Source organism: Anabrus simplex, chromosome 2, assembly GCF_040414725.1.
Source record: "Anabrus simplex isolate iqAnaSimp1 chromosome 2, ASM4041472v1, whole genome shotgun sequence".
Lineage (NCBI taxonomy): Eukaryota > Metazoa > Arthropoda > Insecta > Orthoptera > Tettigoniidae > Anabrus > Anabrus simplex.
In genome coordinates this window covers 1,161,662,522-1,161,683,788 of record NC_090266.1, presented here as the reverse complement: position 1 = coordinate 1,161,683,788, position 21,267 = coordinate 1,161,662,522, and the positions used below count along the sequence as shown (strand labels likewise).

The 21,267-nt window shown below is 39.4% G+C and overlaps 1 protein-coding gene across 1 annotated transcript in view; it reads left to right on the top strand.

Moving 5' to 3' along the window:
• Window positions 1–309: 309 nt before the first annotated feature.
• The window catches only part of LOC136864760 (Na(+)/H(+) exchange regulatory cofactor NHE-RF1), a 103,686-nt gene continuing 82,728 nt past the window's right edge, over window positions 310–21,267 (top strand). Inside the window, exon 1 of the mRNA XM_067142126.2 lies at window positions 310–890. Within this exon, the coding sequence (XP_066998227.1) occupies window positions 435–890 (456 nt within the window). The 5' untranslated portion in view covers window positions 310–434. The remainder of the gene's footprint in view (window positions 891–21,267) is intronic.

Genomic DNA, 21,267 nt, shown 5'->3' with positions numbered 1-21,267 from the left:
TTGAGTTGCCTTTTCTGTGACAAAAGGAATAAGAGAATAATAAACGTATCGGGCACACTTGTGTGGTAAATTGTCCTTTTTTCAAACAAATGAATGGTATTCTACAGTCTAGTTTAAAACAAAGTAGTAGTTAAACTTAAATAGCTAGCTTATTTCTAATACTACATTCTGCGATTCATTTTATTAAAGCCTCGAGATTTTTCTCAAATATCAACTGTTCCTCAAACGTTGGCGTAGTTTAATCGTTATTCTTTGCCATTCTTCAGTGTGCCAAGTTGGTAACGTCACGAGACGCTGCGTGTGGTACTGGTGATCTTCATTTTATTACATCATGTGATGCACGCCATGTTCGGGAGATAGTAAGGAAATTTGTCAAGACGTGCTTGAACAGTTGAATTTGTGTGTTGTTCCTGAGTTCTAGAAGATTAGCGAAGATGTCGAACGGATCATTGTCCTCCAGTGTACATGCTGCGAGGCTTTGCCACATAATTCAGTGGAAGCATTTTGATGGATACGGCTTCAATTTACACGCAGAAAAAGGGAAACCAGGTCAATATATTGGTAAAGTTGATGAAGGATCACCTGCTGAAGCTGCTGGCTTAAAGCAGGGTGACAGGATTATTGAAGTTAATGGTGTAAATATTGCGAATGAAAACCATAAACAAGTTGTGCAGAGAATTAAGGCTGTACCAAACGAAACCAAGTTACTTGTAGTTGACTCAGAGGCAGACAAGTATTACAAATCCAACAACATTATTATTAAAAGCAGCTTACCTGAAGTTAAATATCTTAAGACTCCAATGTCCGACGAGGATTGCAATGTTCAAGTGAATGACGAGAAAAAGCAAGAAACTGCAGAAGACTCCCAATCTCTCTCGTCTAATAATGATGTAAGTATTGTAGTTTTGACTAATTTTCTTTTGGTGTTTGTAAGAATGCCAGTTCTTGGCAGTGTTTAAGCTGCTTTAGTAGTGTCCAGTTTTAGGCTGCGAACTTTGTTGAGACTAGTCGAACTGTTTTCAAACTTCGGTTAATCCATTAAAGCCCAGTTTTTCCCTAAATATTTATTCAATAAAGCATTCTTTCTTATATAGGAAAATTGAAAGCAAGACAGCATGAAATAAGAAATTGCCACTATTATCTTTACTCCCATTGGCCAGCTTCGATCAGCTGTGAAGAAATCTATGTAACTTTTCTCCCACTAGAGGTTGCATGATCAGTGGCCACAGGGTTACCAATGTAATTTAGTAGCTGTAACCTATCTTTGTAAATCCAGGCCAAGCTCTGTCGTGAAAACAGTGGTGGGGGCCACACTCCTTTCGAGAGGCTCTGAACTATCGCCGCGGCGCATACTGCCCGCACGGCAAGAAAAAAGTTAATTTAGTGGTTGTAACCTATCGTCACATTTTCTCGACAGTTGGTGACAGCATCACCCACCACCAAGCCTCCGCGTATACAGCGAGCGGAGTGTGAGGCGCGCCATGCCCGGCCCGCTTATGGAAGTTTTACCCAATTTTTAGTGGTAACACATTATGACTACTTATACATCAAACTTACAATTTTGTTCTCGGTTCAGGAAATATTGGCCGTTCTCAAAATAGGACATGGTGCCTCAAGGGTAGCAATATTTACTTTGCATACCCCGAAACTACATTAATTTCTAGTAAAATGCATTGCAATAAAAGTTTCATACATTTGTCAGTTATGAGTAGATTTCATTTGCTTTGGTAGCGAGGGAAGCACTCAATGCAAAAGGTTGTCATCTTTTTCACAGTAGGATCGGGGCCTTCCTTGATACAAACCTAGTGTAGGCACTCCAGCATTTAACAAGGCCCCGAGGAAATTTATATGAATCTTAGCTTAGAATCCTTTTAGAAGGGACGTGTTCATTATGAATGCCAGTGACCCACCTGCCCACAGAGGAAGGTACAGTTACTTTCATAACCTAATGAAACCTTTCACATGCCATCGTCTATAAGCCGACCGGCTATTAGCACTGCCATTGGCCGACGTGTTATTCTCAGAATTCGTGACTTGCAGCTTCAGTTACAACCCATACGGAATAAAAAACAAAAGGCCCTGTAGTGGATGTAACCTATCTTATGAGATTGGGGCCACACCCCCTTCGAGAGGCTTTTTTCTATTGCCGCAGCACATACTGCCCGCACAGCAAGAAAAAAGATAATTTGTTAGCTGTAACATATCTTTGTAAATCCAGGCCAATAACTTCGTAACAGTTGGTAACACTTTGTAGCTCATAAAGACGCTGTTATTGGCAATCCTGTGAACTAAACAGAGAACAGAAATAAAATATCACCCTCCGCAGAGTGTAATCTTGCTTGAAGGTACCACCACTGCCCATCTGAAAGAGAGGTGGTCTCATGCATCTGTTCTGTGAATGTGTCTGTATAGATCAACATTCACAAACACCATTGTATGATTTGCATAAATAAGGTCCAGTATCACTTATTGCCCCTAATAGAGGTAGCATACTTTTTTGCTAAGCAGTCATAATGGTTAACACCACTTGTGAAAACACTGTCATGAAAAGTTCTGGCTGAGATATGTCCACTTTTGCTTTAAGCCTCTGATCCATGTTCTTATTTGTAAGGGGAGTAACAGTATAAAAAAAATTTCCAATAGTGACGTCATTCCTCGGAACGAAGAGAACCCGTCCACATACCTGCCAACTTTCCCGATTTAGGCGGGAGACTCCCGAATTTCGACAGTTTTTCCCGCCTACTGATTATTTTATTATTTCTCCCGATTTTAGCTTTTATGGTGAACTTTAAACATTTGTTTTCAAATCCTGCAATTTCAGCTTTTTACGCAAGTGACTGGAAGTCCTCGGCTCATTGGCCGCTTTCAAATGAAATATCGACGTTTATTAATTCGAGAAATGCGCGCGAATATCGATTGTCATCTCTCGTTCTCGCGTGCTATGTTTGTGTTCGTTCACATCAGTCTAGTCGATTCTAGAGACTAGTCGCTAGATTTGGAGTCCTTTTAAGTAATTTAGTGGCAGAATTTCAAAGAAAGCAACTAGTGACTTTTCTAGAGATTTTAGGAGCCATTTGGAGACAATTCCGGCGAATTTTAATTTATTACTTGATAAAAATAATATTGCGCTCGCATAATCGCGCGGGCGCGTGATGCAATATATTAATGTATGAATTTGCTAAGTAATGGCATCTCTGTGCATGTCTGATTCACACGTGTGGAGCATGAGTTCATACTATTTTCAGAAGACTTTTCAGACACGATTATCTCACATACTTCCTGTGAGGTAATAGAGAAGTGTAATTTTTAAGCCTTGTAGCCTCATATAGAAACAGTCGTGTTTTGAGACAATAAGTGTTATAATAGTCTACCACAGTACTCCTGTATTGCGCAAGACATGTAGAATAATCATTTTTGACCAGTTGTATCTCCTGATTCCTCCCGATTTTTCCTGATTTTTGAATCTAAATCTCCTGATTTTTGGTTTTGTAAAGTTGGCAGCTATGCCTCCATTTTTATTATACCTGTAGTCAAATGTACAGTACGCGCACCTTTTAGTGATACATGCACACCCTAGTGCTGAATTGGTCGTCCTCGGTTATCTTTGAGATTCGTATTGGCAACCTTTGAAACACAAACTATGAATCTCTTATGCATCGCTATGCGACATCTGGTGTAACTTTACGTACTAGTACTGTTGTTTACACAGCAAAGCCAAACTATAGAATTCATGCTAGGAACAAGATTCGCATAGAGAAATGTTATATGATTTTAAATAATGTATGCATGACAGTTGTTGGCGTAACTGTTTAGAAAATTCATATTGATTGATCATATTATCTATTCACTTTCAGTTCCATTCAGTTGGCAGTATAACTGGAACCGGAAGAGCTCTCTCCTTACTCCTCACCCCTGTACAAAGTAATATCGCTAAAAGGTGCACGGGCTATGCCTCGTTCTTCCTTTGCTAGGTCCTTGTTGCTTTTCAAAGGACAGTTTCCTGTGCAGTTCTCCCTCATTGTATCTGATGGCTCTTTATCAAAGGCTGCAAAGATGCACCAAAATATCAAAACCTGTAAAAATATTATTTAAAGAATGATAGACTGTTTGGGGCTCAACACAGTCAAACATGCTCAGAATTGCCTTTGAACCACTTTTGCTCCTTGCAGGGTCCTCACCACAATATGGGCTGAAATTGAAGCAGTATCCACTTGATCCACAAAGGGTACATAATTTGTAGTCAAATTTAACCAGTTTGTCACAAATAAGCCGCTTGAGGTTGTGATGACCATAGTATTGTATGATAAGCATCTACAATCAAAATTTCAAACTGCTGAAATGAAGAATTCACTGTATCTATAAGCAGCCTGGTCTTGAAACTGTCATACTCTTTATACAAGGCCATTGGGCAGAAGTATAGAGTTCACCCCGCAATGTTAGTAACCCGAGGTATCACTGTGTGGCGTAGGCGAAGTGACTGTCCTTTGTTTAATACTTAGGTTTCCACTAGTAGCGCTGAAGTAAGTAGAATATCACTGCTGCCAACTGTTGGTTGTTGGTTTGATGTGGCAATTTTTTTCTTTTCCTTGGCATGCGGTTAGTATGCACCGTGGCGATAGAAAAGAGCCTCTCGAAGGGAGTGTGGCCCTGAAGGGACCACTGTTCTCATGACAGAGATTGGCCTGGATGTGCTAAGATAGGTTAAAATTAATGAATTACCTTTTTTCTTGCTGTGCGGACAGTATGCGCCGCGGCCATAGATAAAGCCTCTAAAAGGGAGCGTGGCTACTGAGGGCCACCGTTCTCATGACAGAGATTGGCCAGGAAAAATACGTTATGGCTAATAAATTACCTTTTTTCTTGCCGTAAGCCCCGAGATTAAAGGAGGAACTGAGAAAGTGCAAGGTTACCGTCCGACGCCATGACACTTTCAAACTTCGCGGTCGTTTTTAGTTTTTTTTCTGTGCAGTTGTTGGTAACATCAGCCATTTCCCGTGATCCTTGGCAGAAGCAATGGATAATGGCGTCTGGACCACTACTTTCGGTTTTAAAAGTAAATGGTCTGGTAGGTTGTACCCTGGCAGGCGTAATGCACACATCTCTCCTCCAGAATCATTTCTAAGTAAGAATAGCAGCATTGAAACTAACATTATGTAATAATCCTTGCACAGTGGATTCTATTTCTACCTGGAAGATGTAACTGGATTTTATGATGGCAGTAACCTGTCAATTTGCGCTGACCTTAAATTGCTAGTATTTCACTTATTGTTGGGAAACAAATGTATTTTTTGCCAAACAAAGTATCAGGCTAAACTGTTCATATTATAACATTTAAAAAAATGCTATTTGTTCGGGGCCGTCGACTTAGATTTTTTTCCCTACTGGCACCACATGTTAGGAACCTATGTGTATTTGGAAATTGCGGAAGTGTAAAGTGTTGAATGTGAGGAAAGGAATGTTAAGGATGACAAAAACACCCAGTCCCCAGGCCAGGGATATTAATCATTTACAATTAAAAACCCCTGACTCGGCTGGGAATCAAACCTGGGGCCACCGGTTGACAGGCGAATGCGTTGCCCTCTACGCTGCGGGGACGCGCATATATATTATAACATTAAGGGATACATTTATTTTTTAAGACTTCAAAGAGCTTTTAAAATCGTACTTAGTGCACTGGCTGGGCTTTTAATGGATTGAAGGAGATCGAGCTAGTTGAATCATTGTGGATATGAGTGAATTAAATATATTGATAGAGTACTTTCAAAGCTGTGTGAGGATTGGTATGGCAATACAGTGGTAGACTTCATTTTCTGGAGAGAATGCAGGTTTATTTTGGAGACTAACTGGTGGCATGGCAGTCGATTAGGTCATTCTTCCCCTCTGATCATGGGACCTGATCATGGTGTTAAATGGCATGACTCTTGACAATGTCCCACAGATTACACAAACATGGCATGTCTCAGACATTGTCACAGGTGGCTTGGATGACATCTCAGCGATTTACGCAAGACTGGCAAATTAGGAACTAGTGACAAGACCACTATGTCTTCTATAGACCAGGCTAATTAAGACCATTGGCCTTTATAGGTTAGGTCTGGCTAGTGACAAGACCATTGGGCTGGAGGCAGGCAAAGGCGGTCTGGGGGCATAAGCCCCCAGGTTAGAACCACGAAGTGGACCCAGGCCTTGTATCCCGCGTGACAACACTATTGGTCGGGATTGGTTAGGTCTGGCTAGTGACAAGATCATTGGGCTGGGTAGGTTAGGTCCGGCTTGGACAAGGCCATTGGGATGGATAGGTTTGGTCTGGCTTGTGACGAAACCATTGGTCCGGATAGGTTAGATCCAGCTAGTGACAAGACCATTGGCTTGGATTGTAAGAAAGTCCTTCAATTTATGTTCATCTGCACACTTCATGACAGATAGACTGATCGAAAATGTGATCATTCAGCTACTATGTGGAAGAAAGGACAACAACGGCTATTAAATACATATGTGGACTCAGAAACCTTCATCGCTTATCGCTGAATACACCTATGACTCTTTTCGACGCCACAATAACACCCATAATAACATATGGCATAGAACTAATATGGGAAAATCTAACGTACAAGAACCTTGAGAATTGTAAAGGTGAAAGCAAGATTCATAAAGCACTGCCTGCGAATAGGGAAGTATGCACCATCGAGACTTGCCTATGAATTAGCAAGAGAGACCTTCTTCATAGAGGATATCAGGTATAAGCTCAACCTGCCATCTACTGACGCTTACCAGGCACTTCTAGCTGCTAGACAAAGGAAACTAATGGACATCGACTTGGAATTTTACAGTACTGGTGCTATGCAAGACGGATCTTGGACAAATGCTAACGAAGAACAAAGACACACAATCACAAGTCTAGCCATTCATGGCTACCACCACAAGTTATGTAGCAATAAGAAATTCCACCTACCAAACGGGAATTGCATATGTTCGCTCTGTGGAAAGTGCTGCGAAAAATAACACATTGTGTTATGTTCAAAAAGGACCAAAAGCATCACGCAAATTAGCAAACAATAATTTCAAATTTGATGTAATCATATTGTATATGCCCTTTTGGGTACTTTTCCTGTTAATAATATTACAGTGGGGGATAAAATTTCATGGAATGTGGTAACCCTGTGGCTGCTGATCATAACAATTGATTAATTTCATAGTTTCCATATCCGTGGTGACACTATTCAATTCTCTAATGAAAGAGTCCACCTGTTCAACACTTTTTCATATATTGAGTTATATATTAGTGGAATACATGTTTCATCCCCTATAGGGACATCCTCTGTTCCTTGAAAGGAAGCGTAAGGTTACAGGGACAACACTTTATTTAAAGGATGTCTTTAGGTTGAATTGTATCTTGAACACCAAATTAGTCTTATGTGGACATGGATTAGAATTCAAATCTTGTAAGGACAACCTTAAAATTATGTGGATGATGCTTAATTATACCTTGAGCACCAAGCTTGCTGCCTATTTGATCACACACTTAGAATTAAAATCATATAAGGCGTAATCTAGTTTGATATTGTAAAATAAATTTATAGGAATGAAATTGTGGGAATTGTCTATGGTATTAAAATGTTCTTTAGAATGAGTAAAATGTTGAAAGGGAAACTCCTCCCAGGTGACAGTTGCGTTTGTATGGAATGTGTGTAGATGACAGTGTGTTGAGTCTGGAAATAAGAGAAAGGGGAGTACTGTATTAGTATTGTGTAGATAAATATGAGGTTTATTATGGTTAAGTTTTATATTTATTACTCACTTCCCCTCTGATCATGGGACCTCTGTTGAGAAACAAATGACATAGACTTCGTCACAGCTGATCCAGGGCTAGCCAGTAAGAACAAAGAAATCAGTGGCATTTTGTTTTTTCGTGCTGTCTTGCTTTTAATTCTTGTTATATAGGTACGAATACTACTTGCGGCAGGATGGTGGGTTTCTAGCAAGCATAGAGGAAGCATCTCTCCTCTCTGCTACTTCAGGTATCGTAAAACATTACTTTTCAATCGTTCCCAACTGCGGCCGCCTAACGAAGTGCTACCGTTGATTCATGTAAGATATTGACATTGCACTTGTGAAAACCACAATGTGAAATATTTTGGCTTAGTACTGTGCCTGATAAGGTTCCATCAGCTAAGATTCAATATTGTTGGAGTAATTTCAAAGAATTCTCACTCTTATGGTACCGGTATATGTGCTGCGGGTCAGTATTTTTCCAATATTATCACATAGCGGTTTTTGCAGTTGCAACAATATGTTTCCGAGGTATAGTTTTCTTCCGATTGTAGCTTTCTCTTTTCGGAAAATGTTCATCTGGTATCATTTCAGCTCAAACTCTGAACATCTGCGAGAATTTCAGTGGTTTTAGTATCTGCTTATAAATTTCTATACGGGAAAATTATGTACATAGCCTGGAAACATTGTTATTACTCTTGTGAGAGGATTTCCATGTATGTTACCATAGCCTATTACAATATGTACGATTTTATATCTGCACTTGGTGTTTCTGTATACAGATTAATTTAAATAAAATTAAAATTGAAAAAATCTTCAATTTAGAAGAAAATTTGTTTTTATACATGTAATAAATCCTCGAATATGTAGCAGAGGTGAAAATGTTTCCTGTAACAAGTTGAGAAAGAATTTAGATTCAAAAATATATTACACAGAAAGATAAAAGTCGTTTGAGAAAATTATTATAAATAATTTCACTTGTAAATAGTTTTGTAGTATCAAGTAAGTTTGGAGATTTTGTTTTGATGGTGGTGGATATAATAATAGTTAGGGTGTATGCCCTCTTCCTGTTCATTATTCATATAAGAAAATTCCAATGAAAAGTCAAATATAGTGGAAATTTTTAAATAAATTGTGGAAATTCTTTCCATTCTAAATAAATGGTATAGCCTATAAATTTTACCTCCGTGATTTCTCTATTATATTAAAGCCTTGAAATTGGCTTTCTTTGTGTCTTGGATCAGTTGACTTATGCTACAGGTACTTAGGTGCTGCATTTTGTGCTGTAGGATGCAGGATAAATTTCCAAGTCGGTTTAGTTTTGATTTGTTAAGGTGGACCTGCATTCTTTACCTTTCAAGTATGTCTTGAGATGAAATTAATGAAGACAAGACAGTTTTGAATAATTTTGTTATAGGTCATGAAGTACTGCTTAAATAGGTCCTAAACATTATGCAGTCTATAATAACTTAATTGGAATAATTTGATATTTCTTTTTTGAAGTGGAGTCTGTTTAGTGGTAATAGTGAATTAATGTCTGGCTCCATGGCTAAATGGTTAGTGTGTGCTGGCCCTTGGTCCCGGGTTCGATTCCCGGCAGGTTCGGTAATTTTAATCATAATTGATTAATTCCGCGTCAATTCAAAAAACCTGTACCTAGCAAGCTGAGCTTGTCATCGGACCCTCCTGGCACTAAAAGCCATATATGCCATTTTGTTTTTCAGTGAATTAATTGTAACTTAAAACAGTAGTTTAAAGAATTGTTCTAAAATACTAACGTATGTAGTCCGAAGGATTTCTTTGTCTCTTGGATCAGCTGACTTTTGGTACGGCTAATTTGGTGCTTCTTTTTGTCTTAGGATGCAGGATAAATTTCCAGCAAAGTTAGTTGACTTAATGGTGCTTGAAATCTGGATTTGGGTCAGATTTAACAGCATATCACAATTCTCACACCTTAATGTCTGAGGACTCTTGTTAGAAGGCATTAAATATATATTGTAAAAATATTTTATCTTTGTAATCAGATTAAGGGTTTAGTAGCAATTTGCTTGTTTGAAGGTGGAACAATGATAATGTGCTTAGTTTGGATAGCAGGCTGACACGAGACCAGGTGAATGATCCATAATTGTAAGTTATACAAGAAATAGAAATTTACTGTATAAGCAAATGTATTGAATGTGTATGAAATTTTAGTAATTTGACTGATACTGGAGTTCTGAGATACCAGTAGGTTACACTTTCCTAGCTAGTTTGCATTTTTTTAGGAAGGTGAAAATCATGCAAGAATGATGTGAAACAATACCTAAAATATGAGAGGAGAGATCCTTCCTTTGTGCTTGCCGCCAGGGAACCATCAACCCGCCCCTAGAAGTTTTCTTTCTTATATAGCAAAATTAATTGGAGACTGCGACGTGCGGCAATATCCTTTGTTGCTATTGGCTGCAGGGCAGCTCCTATTGCCTCTGATAGAGCTTGCATCATGTATCGCCAACTGCTGCCACATTGCGTTAAAACAATGAAACGGTGGAGTTTGAAAGTGACATGTATGGTGTCTCGTATTCATATTATTTCATGTAGTTGTCACTAGCCAATGACGTTTTCACTAACGAAGGGTTTTATGAATGGCCAGTACTGTCATGGGATACTACAGGCCTTTGGGCTGCTTTTGAAGCTCTAACCTGGGGGATAACACCCCTGCCCCCCAGGCACTGTTTGCTTGCCCCCAGCCCAATGGTTTTGTCACTAGCCAAATCTGACCCATCCAGACCAATGGTCTTGTCACTACCTAGTTCTTTGTCACTAGCCTGACCTAAGTTTGTAATTTGTCACCCATAACTAACTTGCTGTGACATCGTCTGAGCTGCGCCTTGTTGCATTCTTAACCTCTCATTTGCAAACTAGTTGGTGAAGATTTACGCTGAGATGCTTTTGTATGAAATGCATATTTAGATCACTTTTAAGAAGCTTGGGATGTGCATAAAATGGTTGATATGAAATTTAATGTATTTATGCACAAACAGAAACCAGTGATACTCATGCCAGGCTCTGAATATCCATGTAAATCATGACAAATTCGTGAATCTGGTGATGTGGGTGGGGCGTTAAATGGAGGTTGCAGTATGATTAGGAACAGGCAGGCTAATGAGGTGGTTTGGACGGTGACTGGTATGTTATTTGTTTTGAATGTGATAATTGGGGTACAAGCAGTAGAATATTGTACTTGTATGTATCAGTTGAAGTAAGGAAACCGTTTGTGAGGGACCACACGGTGAGTTTAAAATCAACCAAGAAAGCTAGATTTTTTTGTTATCTTAAGGCACACGACCAACTGTTTTATAAAGTTTACACGATTCGATTCACTGGGATGTGATCCTTGATTGGCAGTGCGAATCAGTTGCCTAGACGAGGAGCTGGCAGTGTAATGGTAAGCATCTGTCCACCTGCTATGGGTCTACTGGGTTGGAAGACGTAATTGTTACAAAGTCATTTTTTTAATACAATCCAAAAAAACCTGTTTTTTCTTCATATTATTGCAGCAAATTTGCATCAAATGTGGATCAGCAGGGTGAGTACCACATACTTGTATACATAACACCGAGCGAGTAGTTACGTGGTTGATATCGGTGCAGTGTAAAACTAATTGTAAAATTGCATAAGAACTTTTGTTTTCTATACCAGTCTTTCCCAGTCAAGGTTGAAATTGTGTTCTTTTTTGCACTGAACTCTTGATAAGTGATTTTCTTTTCTTTTTCAGAAAAGTAATCACAATTATAAGGCTGGATTTTCCCACCTGATCAATACTTTTATTTATATTAAAGTACTTAAAACATTCTTCAATACTGGTTTCGACCTTTATAATAGGCCATCTTCAGCTGCTGAAGAACCTTGATTTTTAAAAAGAATAACATACAGTGTTAAAACGCTATTCTTCTAAGTTTAGGACGACTTATTTCTAAGTTTAAATGATACATTATTGTGGTTATTGACATGCCTCAATGAGAATTGTAAAAGTCTGAAATTACCTAATGGTTCGTTGTGAAGAGTCGCTGGTCTTGATGTTCCTTTAACACACTTTCGATTTCTATATTACAATGTTAGACACTACTTATTCTAAGTTAAGATGGCTTATTTCTAAATTTAAATATACAATTTTGTGATAAAACTTGCGTCAATAGGTCTAAAATTATCTAAGTTTTGTTTTGTTTGTGAAGTATCACTGGCCTTCATGTTTTATTAACACACTTTTATGATTTCTATATTAAAGCAGGTACATAATTTGTTTAAAGTAAACTAGAATCCCGTTAATCCGAAAGTCCGGTAAATCCGAACTGAAATATTCAATTTAAAAAAATATCCTTATTGAAATGAAAGAACACATAGAATGAAGATTTACTTGCATTTTATTAGTAATATTTTACTAGAATAACTTAATGTAAACATAATTACACATCATAAACCATCAATCACTGGTCATTTATCTTTACAAAGTTTGTTAGTTTCTTTTGCCGTAGTGATTGGAACCTACTCGAAGATGCAGTGTTGAACCAGCGTCTCATAAACATCACATCAGTGGGCGTAGCAGCGGAGCTTGACGTAGCGTATGGCATGGTGGCCGGGGCATCTGAATGCAACACTAGTTGTTCATTGTGGTCTTCTTCGTCGTCACTCTGTTCCTCATCAACTCCAGACCCTTTCTCCACTATAGCTACAATTTCTTGGTCTGTTTGTAATTGATGAGTCAGCTTCCATCCACTCGCTAATGTAATTTTCATTGTCGTTTTCTCGTCTACGGTTTCTTAACTACCCTATTGTAATTTTATACAGTGCTTTATTAATGTAACTGCTAAAGAATGGACATTTCAAATTACAGTATGTACTGTACTGTATTGTAGACACTATTTTCCTCAGACGGTTGAGGCGCTGGCCTTCTGACCCCAACTTGGCAGGTTCGATCCTGGCTCAGTCCAGTGGTATTTGAAGGTGCTCAAATACGTCAGCCTTGTGTAAGTAGATTTATTGGCACGTGAAAGAACGCCTGCGGGAGAAAATCCCGGTACCTAGGCGTCTCTGGAAACCGTATAAGTAGTTAGCGAGACGTAAAAACTGTAACATTATTATTAGAAAATATTTTCCTGTTAATTCGAAAATTTCATAATCCGAACAGACTCCGGTCCCAATTAGTTCGGATTAACGAGACTCTATTGTACTAATTTTGGGTTGAAATCTTTGTATTGTTTGAGCACTGCTCGTTCAGGTTGTCTTAAACTGAATGCCCCATGTTTTGGAGAAATATAGTGAGAAGAGTTCCTTCCTTCGGAAATTCTGATAGCTATGTCAGAATATCTAAATGGAAGAAAGAAAAAGGTTTTCTGTTAGAGAATGTCAATGGTATGTATTGTGAAATATACTGCAAGTGTATTTTACTTACTTTTCTGTTGTCTCTAGTTGATCATTTGCATGTTTGTCAGGAGCATGCTGCAAAGCGAATGAGTGGCGTGCTGTGTACTGGCCCTTGTATGATGGGGGCTGTCTGTAGTGGCAGCGGAGGGAAAAGGGGGTGAAGCAGAGGAGAGGGCTTGAGGAGGGGATGTGTCCTGTGGAGTCTTAGGTGTGTGTTTTTTGTTTCTGTTTATTAACTTTTAAAAATAAACATTCTTTAAAGGAGAATGGCAGCATTGAAAAGGATCATTAAAGTATGAAGGCTTTCACGGCCGGTGTCAATATAATAAAAATCTTCCGGGCTATTATGCCGTGGTCCACTCCTCTCGCTTCTCCCAGACGTTTAGAGTAGTAGTCGTTAGGGTACATATTGATAATGAAAATCCACAGCCTGTTTCCACTCATTCGACCGGGTCAGGAATGGAATGAAGCAAGCCCCCATCTAGCGGCGAGGATGGGAAATGTGCCGGCTGCCGAAGCCTGTCGCACTCCTCTGGGGCAGTGACAGGTGAAATGTTAATGAAGAGTGTTGCTGGAATGAAAGATGACAGGGAAAACCGGAGTACCTGGAGAAAAACCTGTCCCGCCTCTGCTTTGTCCAGCACAAATCTCACATGGAGTGACCAGGATTTGAACCACGGTATCCAGCTGTGAAAGGCTGGCGCGCTGCAACCTGAGCCACGGAGGCTTCCCCATATTGATAATTTCGTATGATACTAGACTGTGATATTGCTCAATTTTCAATTCTTTGGTGATTTTTGCAAAATTCTATTGAGTTTCAGATTTATTTTTGCCAAAAATTTGTAATGCTTTTTAGGAACATTTGAATAAAATGGGATGTTGGACTTGATCTGAAATTAATGATAGGCCCTGTGGGAATGTCTTCCTTGTGAATTTTGGGATAGGTTTGTTTGTCTGTAATCTGAGGTTTATTATGGTTAATTCTGAAATTTCCAGTTTGTTTAGGTGGAAATAGGTGCTTTTAAGTAGTGTTTTTAGATTTTTCTGGATTTTGGTGGTTGAGTCTTATTTATTTATTTATTTATTTATTTATTTATTTATTTATTTGAAAAGTGTCGTCTAGGAAACTGTTATCATTGATGAGAGTGCTGATGCTCTTTTGTTGTTAGTTCACGAGAGTGCTGATAGGAGCATCATTAGGTGCTAACAGCTGCTGAAGGAAATGCATTTCCATTGTAGAACGGGACTGGCTATTGGTTTATGCACGTCCTCGCTAGTGTCAAAAAATCCTTTGTTCTAACACACAGGTGCTGGGTGCCTGTGGACACTTAATGGTTTGTCCACGTCTTGGTTGGTGACTAAAAAAGAAATTGGTCTACTACTGCAGAGGTGCTTTGTTTAGTGTCAATTACTGGTCCACAATGTTGTCGCCTGCAGTACATTTGAGGTTGTAACTGTGAGCTTGCATCCGGGAGATAGTGGGTTCGAACCCCACTGTCGGCAGCCCTGAAAATGGTTTTCCGTGGTTTCCCATTTTCACACCAGGTAAATGCTGGGGCTGTACCTTAAGGCCACGGCCGCTTCCTTCCCATTCCTAGGCCTTTCCTATCCCATCGTCGCCATAAGACCAATCTGTGTCGGTGCGACGTAAAACAAATAGCAAAAAAATATGTGGTTACTCATGTTAGGATCCATAAGCGAGGCAAAGTTAGCTGTTACGACTAACTGCATTGAACTATGGGAACTTCATAAAATGTGTCTAATGGTTGTGAATGTTCAGTGGAAGCTTGTAGGTAATGGTGCAGGATATTTGTTTGGTTATAAAAGTTTCTTCTGCGGACAGGTTGGTGGAATTTATTTTTTGATTTTTTAAATTTTTTGCTCCAGGTTTTGGAATTCTGGCAAGCATTTTTAAGGTAACATATTTTTATACAGGTGATAAATTTAATCTTTAGTTCTGTATTGAGTTATGTATAACTGAAACATGCTTAGGCCCTGGTTGCCAGCGTTTTGTCCCATTGTGCTAAGTTGGGCTAATCAGTTGGAATCATAGGTAATAAATTTTATATTAATCCATATTGAAGAGCAATATAGTGTAAATCAAAAGCTAAAGGTTTCCACTTATTCAATACTGTTTGTTGTAACTTTAAAAAAGTTACATACTGCAAAACCCGTTATGTCCCTTTTTTTCTCAAAAAGAGTTAACACCGCCGTATGCAGCTCATCAAAATACACATTATCAGTAATGTGATACGTGAGCAGAAAGGTGACAGGTAACTGGAACTGCTGCAGAAGTCATTATGTTCAGCGTGTGTTATACAGCAAAGCTCGTTATCTCCCAGGCGATGAAAGATTTACAAAATTCGTTATGTCCCATCATAAAATGCAAGGATCAGAGAAAGACTGCTGCAAAAATCGGTTTGTGCCACTTTCAGAATGATTTTGTTTCAATTTTAGTTTTAATACATTATTGCCGCAGCAAGAACATAACTTGACAGTATCTTCCCAGTGAGTAAAGTATTAAAGCTCTACAGCTACAGTATCAAGTGTCACATGGTGAAAGTTGGCATGTAAAGTACCATTATTTTCGTAATATTTTTTATGACTAGAACATTGGTTTTTCGTCGCCTGCTACTGAATGCTGATCGACGTGCCTCTCCTTTTCAGAACAAATCAAAACTGATGCGGATTTGAAGCAAAATCTAAGTATTCATCAGAGGAAAGCAGATGCATTCTACGAGCATGTGCAGCAGAAACTTGATGGAAAAATGACTTTCTCCTTAGATTTTGTCAAAAGAATCATCCACTCTCCAAAATTCCTGACCAGGCGGCATACTTTCTACGTCAGCTGTACATTTACAACTTCACTATTTGTGAGGAGGGTTCTAAAGATCCTCAGGGGAGAAACAAAACATTTGCCTATGTATGGCTTGAGAGTCTATACTGAAAGGGTTCAAACGAAATTGCATCTGCACTTTACCACAGATTAACATCTACCGACCTGGCAAATTACCATTCCATCAAGCTGGTCGCCGATGGTTGCGGAGGCCAGAACAAAAATAAAATCATAATTGGAATGCTTGGCAAGTTCTTGGCTGAAGATGCTCCTCCCTCAATAAAAAATATATAACTCTGCTGTTTGCTGTGTTAGGGCATTCATTTATCCCTCGTGATAGGGTTCTTGGACGAATCAAGGTCGATGTTACGAAGCATGCAACACTTCTTATGGACCGAGAGAATGTTAACATCTTTGAATCTCGTGCAACTGTGATTCAGTTGGGAAACAGCTGTCCTGTGATGGACTGGTAACAGGCAGTGTCTCACACACACTGAAGGAACCAGGTAACTGGCATTTTTTTTTTATTCATGTCTTGCTTTTACTTTGATTTCGACTGATGGTGGTATCTGGTAAGACCGAAACTAGTTTCAACAAATATGTGCAACTTTTTTAAGGTTACAACAAACAGTATTGAATAGGTGTAAACCTTTAGCTTTTGTTTTACACTCATTAGTTGGAAAATAGCACACCTACCAAGACACATGGCTAGCGCATACAGTGGAGGCCACTGCATAAGCGGAGCCATGCGTCTTGGTGGGTGTGCTTTTTACCAACTGTTGAGCCCAACTTGGCACACTGGGGCGAAATGCTGGCAGCCAGGAATCGGTTAGCTGGAAAATTTGGCAAATAACAGATCGGTTATATTGGTACCGAGTTTGATAGCTGCAGCGCTTAAGTGCGGCCAGTATTCAGGAGATAGTGGGTTCGAACCCCACTGTTGGTAGCCCTGAAGATGGTTTTCCATGGTTTCCCATTTTCAGACTAGGCAAATGGTGGGGCTGTACCTTAATTACGGCCACGGCTGCTTCCTTCCCCACTCCTAGCCCTTTCCTGTCCCACTGTCACCATAAGACCTACTGTGTCGATGCGACGTAAAGCCAATGGCAAAAAAAATATATATATATTGGTATTATAAATTTACTCATTTGGGACAGATATTTAGCGTTCCCTATGGGAATAACATCTGTATCATGCTTAGGTCGTGTCAGAGGATTCTATTGATATTTCTTGCTGAACTAGATGTATGCAAAGGTTCTTTCAGTTCAACTTGTTTATAATATTTTCAGTCACTCAGGTGGTATATTCCTTATCAGTTCTGATCCAGCCTGTTCTTAAATGGTTTCAAAGAAGTTGGAAATATATCGGACATCTCCCTTAAGACATTATTCCAACAATTTCTTTTATTCATTAACATTACAAAGTCCTTTCCACCTCTTAGGCTGTGGCTGTTCTGTTTCATTTGCACTGATTGCGCAAAACCCTTTGAGACAGAAAATCCACCACACTAAACCTAAATAGTATGAAAGGTATAACATAATACAAATAACTGCAAAACTGAAACAAAATTCTGTGTGTATTCTAAACGGCTGTTTACAAGGTTTGCCACCATGAGAGCAGTTAAAAGAACAAATGGCTATTCAGTTATACATTAGCAAGTTCACGATGGCCTTCTTGATGCACTTCCATTTATTCAAATGTTTGTGTAACACATGTTCAGTGCAGTGGTACAAGTGTCCTTCCTAAAATGAATCATGTTTTTTACTCTCCACATTATAGCCATGGAAAGACACACCTTTTCTGTTCCAAATGGTGGATCTACCGATGTAGGCCTAGATCATATAACCAAACTAATACCATTTTTGTAAAAATTTTACATGTGCTTTTTTTCAAGTGTCTGAATCAATCTTTCTGATTCTGAAGTTGTTTAATACAATTTCGAAGTAAGGGTCAGGCTATGCCTTTTCTGGAAATATACAGAGAAAGCACTGGCCGTGCCGCAAATTAAGCTTTCAACCCAAGATTGGACCAGAGCGGAATGACTAAGCGAGACTGATGTAGACAAGGCGTAAGTCATATGCAGCGAGTAGTTTGTTATAAGAGAGAGACAGATAGTGAGTGCACATGGTAGTGAAAGAATGAGATAGACATACTTGTGCTAATCGCTCAAAGATGGCAGTACACAAGGCGTGCAAAGTATCTAGTATTGCATTATTGTGGTGTAGCTTACAATTCACTCTTAATGATAACATAATTCCAGGTTTTTACTTTGATAGCAAAATTAAATGTTTGTAGATTATAACTTAGCTCTATTAATTTGTCATTGCCTCGTTCTCATTAAACCAAAACTAAAATTATAATATAACTTGATAACTCTTTAATCTTCTTTATGTAATTGCCCAGCGCTTTAAAAGCTACTCATGTAATTGACATAACATAGAGGTGCTAACTATTATGGACTGCCTGTAATTATGGATTTCACCTCACTATTAAGGAAAAATTATCACAGAAAAATTCTGCAAACTGTTGTCATTGGTGCTTGTTTCTACGCACACTATACATAATTCCATATTTAGAAAACAGTACTGATCTTATGGACCTACAAAGAGTGAACACACCCCCCCTCTTAGACACTCATTCCTCATGATTAAGGAATATTATAATGTACTTCATATAGTATTATGAAAGAGAGAAAAAGGATAAGGCTTTCTTTTTTTTTCTTTGAATTACTACTAACTACTTAACATACTCTGTTTCATAAATACAATGGTGGGAACAGCCATTGCTTTGTTGGCTTCCTTCATTTTCCTTTTGAGGTGCTCTGACACATGTAACGCATAATCCGTTAGTGTGAATCACCACCAGTTTATCACTGTTGAAGGGACTTCAACAATTTTTGTGTGTGTTCTAATATTCTCATACTGTACAGCAGTTGTTACTGAAGATTTTGATGCTGTGGTATGCAGTGATACATTACAGCATGACTTGTACTGATATAGAAATTTGCTTTGAGTTTTTGCTAAATTTTGTTATTTACGTAGGTGGTTTGAAAAGTTCTCAATGTACTAGAATTAAGTATCTTACCTCGGCGGAACTGCTTTTATTTTTCAACGTAGTCTCCCTGTAGACTAATGCATTTGGTCCAGCGATGTTCCAATGCCTTGATCCCATCTTGAAAATGAGATTCCTCCAGGCCTGCAAAATACCTCCAATTCGGCTGTCAGTTCTTCCCTTGTAGAAAATCTCTGTCCACCGAGGAAAATTTTCAGCTTGGGGAATAGATGAAAGTCTGATGGTGCCAAATCAGGTGAATAAGGTGGATGTGGCAACAATTCATACCCCAGTTCGTGAAGTTTTGCCATGGCAATAACACTTGTGTGCAGCGGAGCGTTGTCCTGATGAAAGATAACCTTTTTCCTTGCCAAACCAGGCCTTGTTTCGCGTATCTTTTCCTGTAGTTGGTCTAGGAGGTTTGCATAGTATTGCCCCGTAATTGTTTGGCCAGTAGGAAGATAATCAGCAGAATACGTTTTGCATCCCAGAAAACTGAGGCCATGACCTTTCCGGCCGAACGCACTGCCTTTGCTTTCTTTGGTGGTGGTGAATCAGCATGTTTCCACTGCTTTGACTGCTGTTTTGTCTCTGGGGTATAGTAGTGGACCCAAGTTTCATCTGTAGTCACAAACCGGCGCAAAAAATCTTGTTGGTTGCATTGAAAACGAGCCAGACTTTGTTCGGACATTTCCAATCTGGTGCGTTTGTCCAATGTCATCCCATCTTGCGGATAATTTTTTCGTACCCAATTCTTCGGTTAAAATATAATATACCCATTCAGAAGACATCCCTACAGCTTCAGCAATCTCCCACACTTTCAGTCGACGATCCTCCATGACCATTTTATGCACTTTTGTGATAAGTTCTGGGGTCTTTACACATTTTAGCTGTCCACTACGCGGATCATCCAAGCTCTCCTGACCAAATTTAAACTCGCTGGTCCACTTGGCAACAGTTGAAAATGAAGGAGCAGAGTCCCCCAGTGTGTTCTGAAAGTTGGCATGAATTTCCTTTGTTTTCATACCTTTCTTTACAAAGTATTTAATCACTGCTCGAATCTCAGTTTTTTCTATTGTTGCAAATCACTACACGGGAACAACACAGAGTCGTCACTACCACACTCCTGCAGCTAGAGCACTGACGCGCCACATGTTCACTCACAAAGGATGTGTGATTATTGCGCGGGAACCTCGTTGCTCTAGCACTGACATCTAGCGGTGATTCCGAGAACTTTTCAAACCGTCCTCGTAGCTGTTGTTTCTAGTGCAAGTTCATGGTGTGGGTTACTTTAGTCACATTCTAGTTCGTGAACCATGGGCATTGGCTGAGTGATCTAGTAAGTGGACCTGAGAGTCGGGACACGAGTTGTAGTGGAATGGGAGTGGGCATCGTGGACATATTCTGAGTCGTGGCCCTCCTTGTGCTCAGGCGGCTAGGACTACACAATCCACCAGTGGTTCCAGGGTAGCATCCTGCTTCACGAATTTTCACCGAGCCTGCTCAGAACGTTTTATGCAATCCTCCCACTCCCATTTGACAGTAAGCAAGCCTCCCATTTGACAGGTGAGGGACTCTTTGGAAACAACTTGGTGAACAAAATGGAAGTCGATGGGGGAGCTATAATATGAACGGGGCTTATGGAAGAAAATAGAACTAGCTGAGTCAGCAAAGAAAATGCATCTGGATTTGCTAGGAGTTGTTGATATTAGGGTAAGGGGAGGTAACGAGGAAGATGCATTATGAAATGTACTTGACGGGCGTTAAAAAGGGATAGGCAGAGTCCGGGGTAGGGTTGTTCGTCAGGTATACTATTGCATGCAACATAGTTTGTTAGGCACGTAAATGAGTGAATGATGTGGGTAGATTTGGCAGTTGGAGGAATGAGGATGAGAATTGTCTCAGTGTATTCACCATGTGAGGGTGCTGATGAGGATGGTTGACAAGCTTTATGTAGCATTGAGTGACATCGTAGTCAGGTCAACAGCAAGGATAGGATAGTGCTAATGAGCTATTTCAATGTGAGAGTTGGAAATAGAACCGAAGAATACGAAATGGTGATTGGTAAATGTGGGGAAGATACGGAAGTTAATGGAAATGGGAAGAGTTTGCTGAACTTCTGTGCTACAATGGGTTTAGTTAGGAATACATTCTTCAAGCATAAGGCTATTCACTGCTACACATGGGAGGGTTAGGACACCAGATTCATA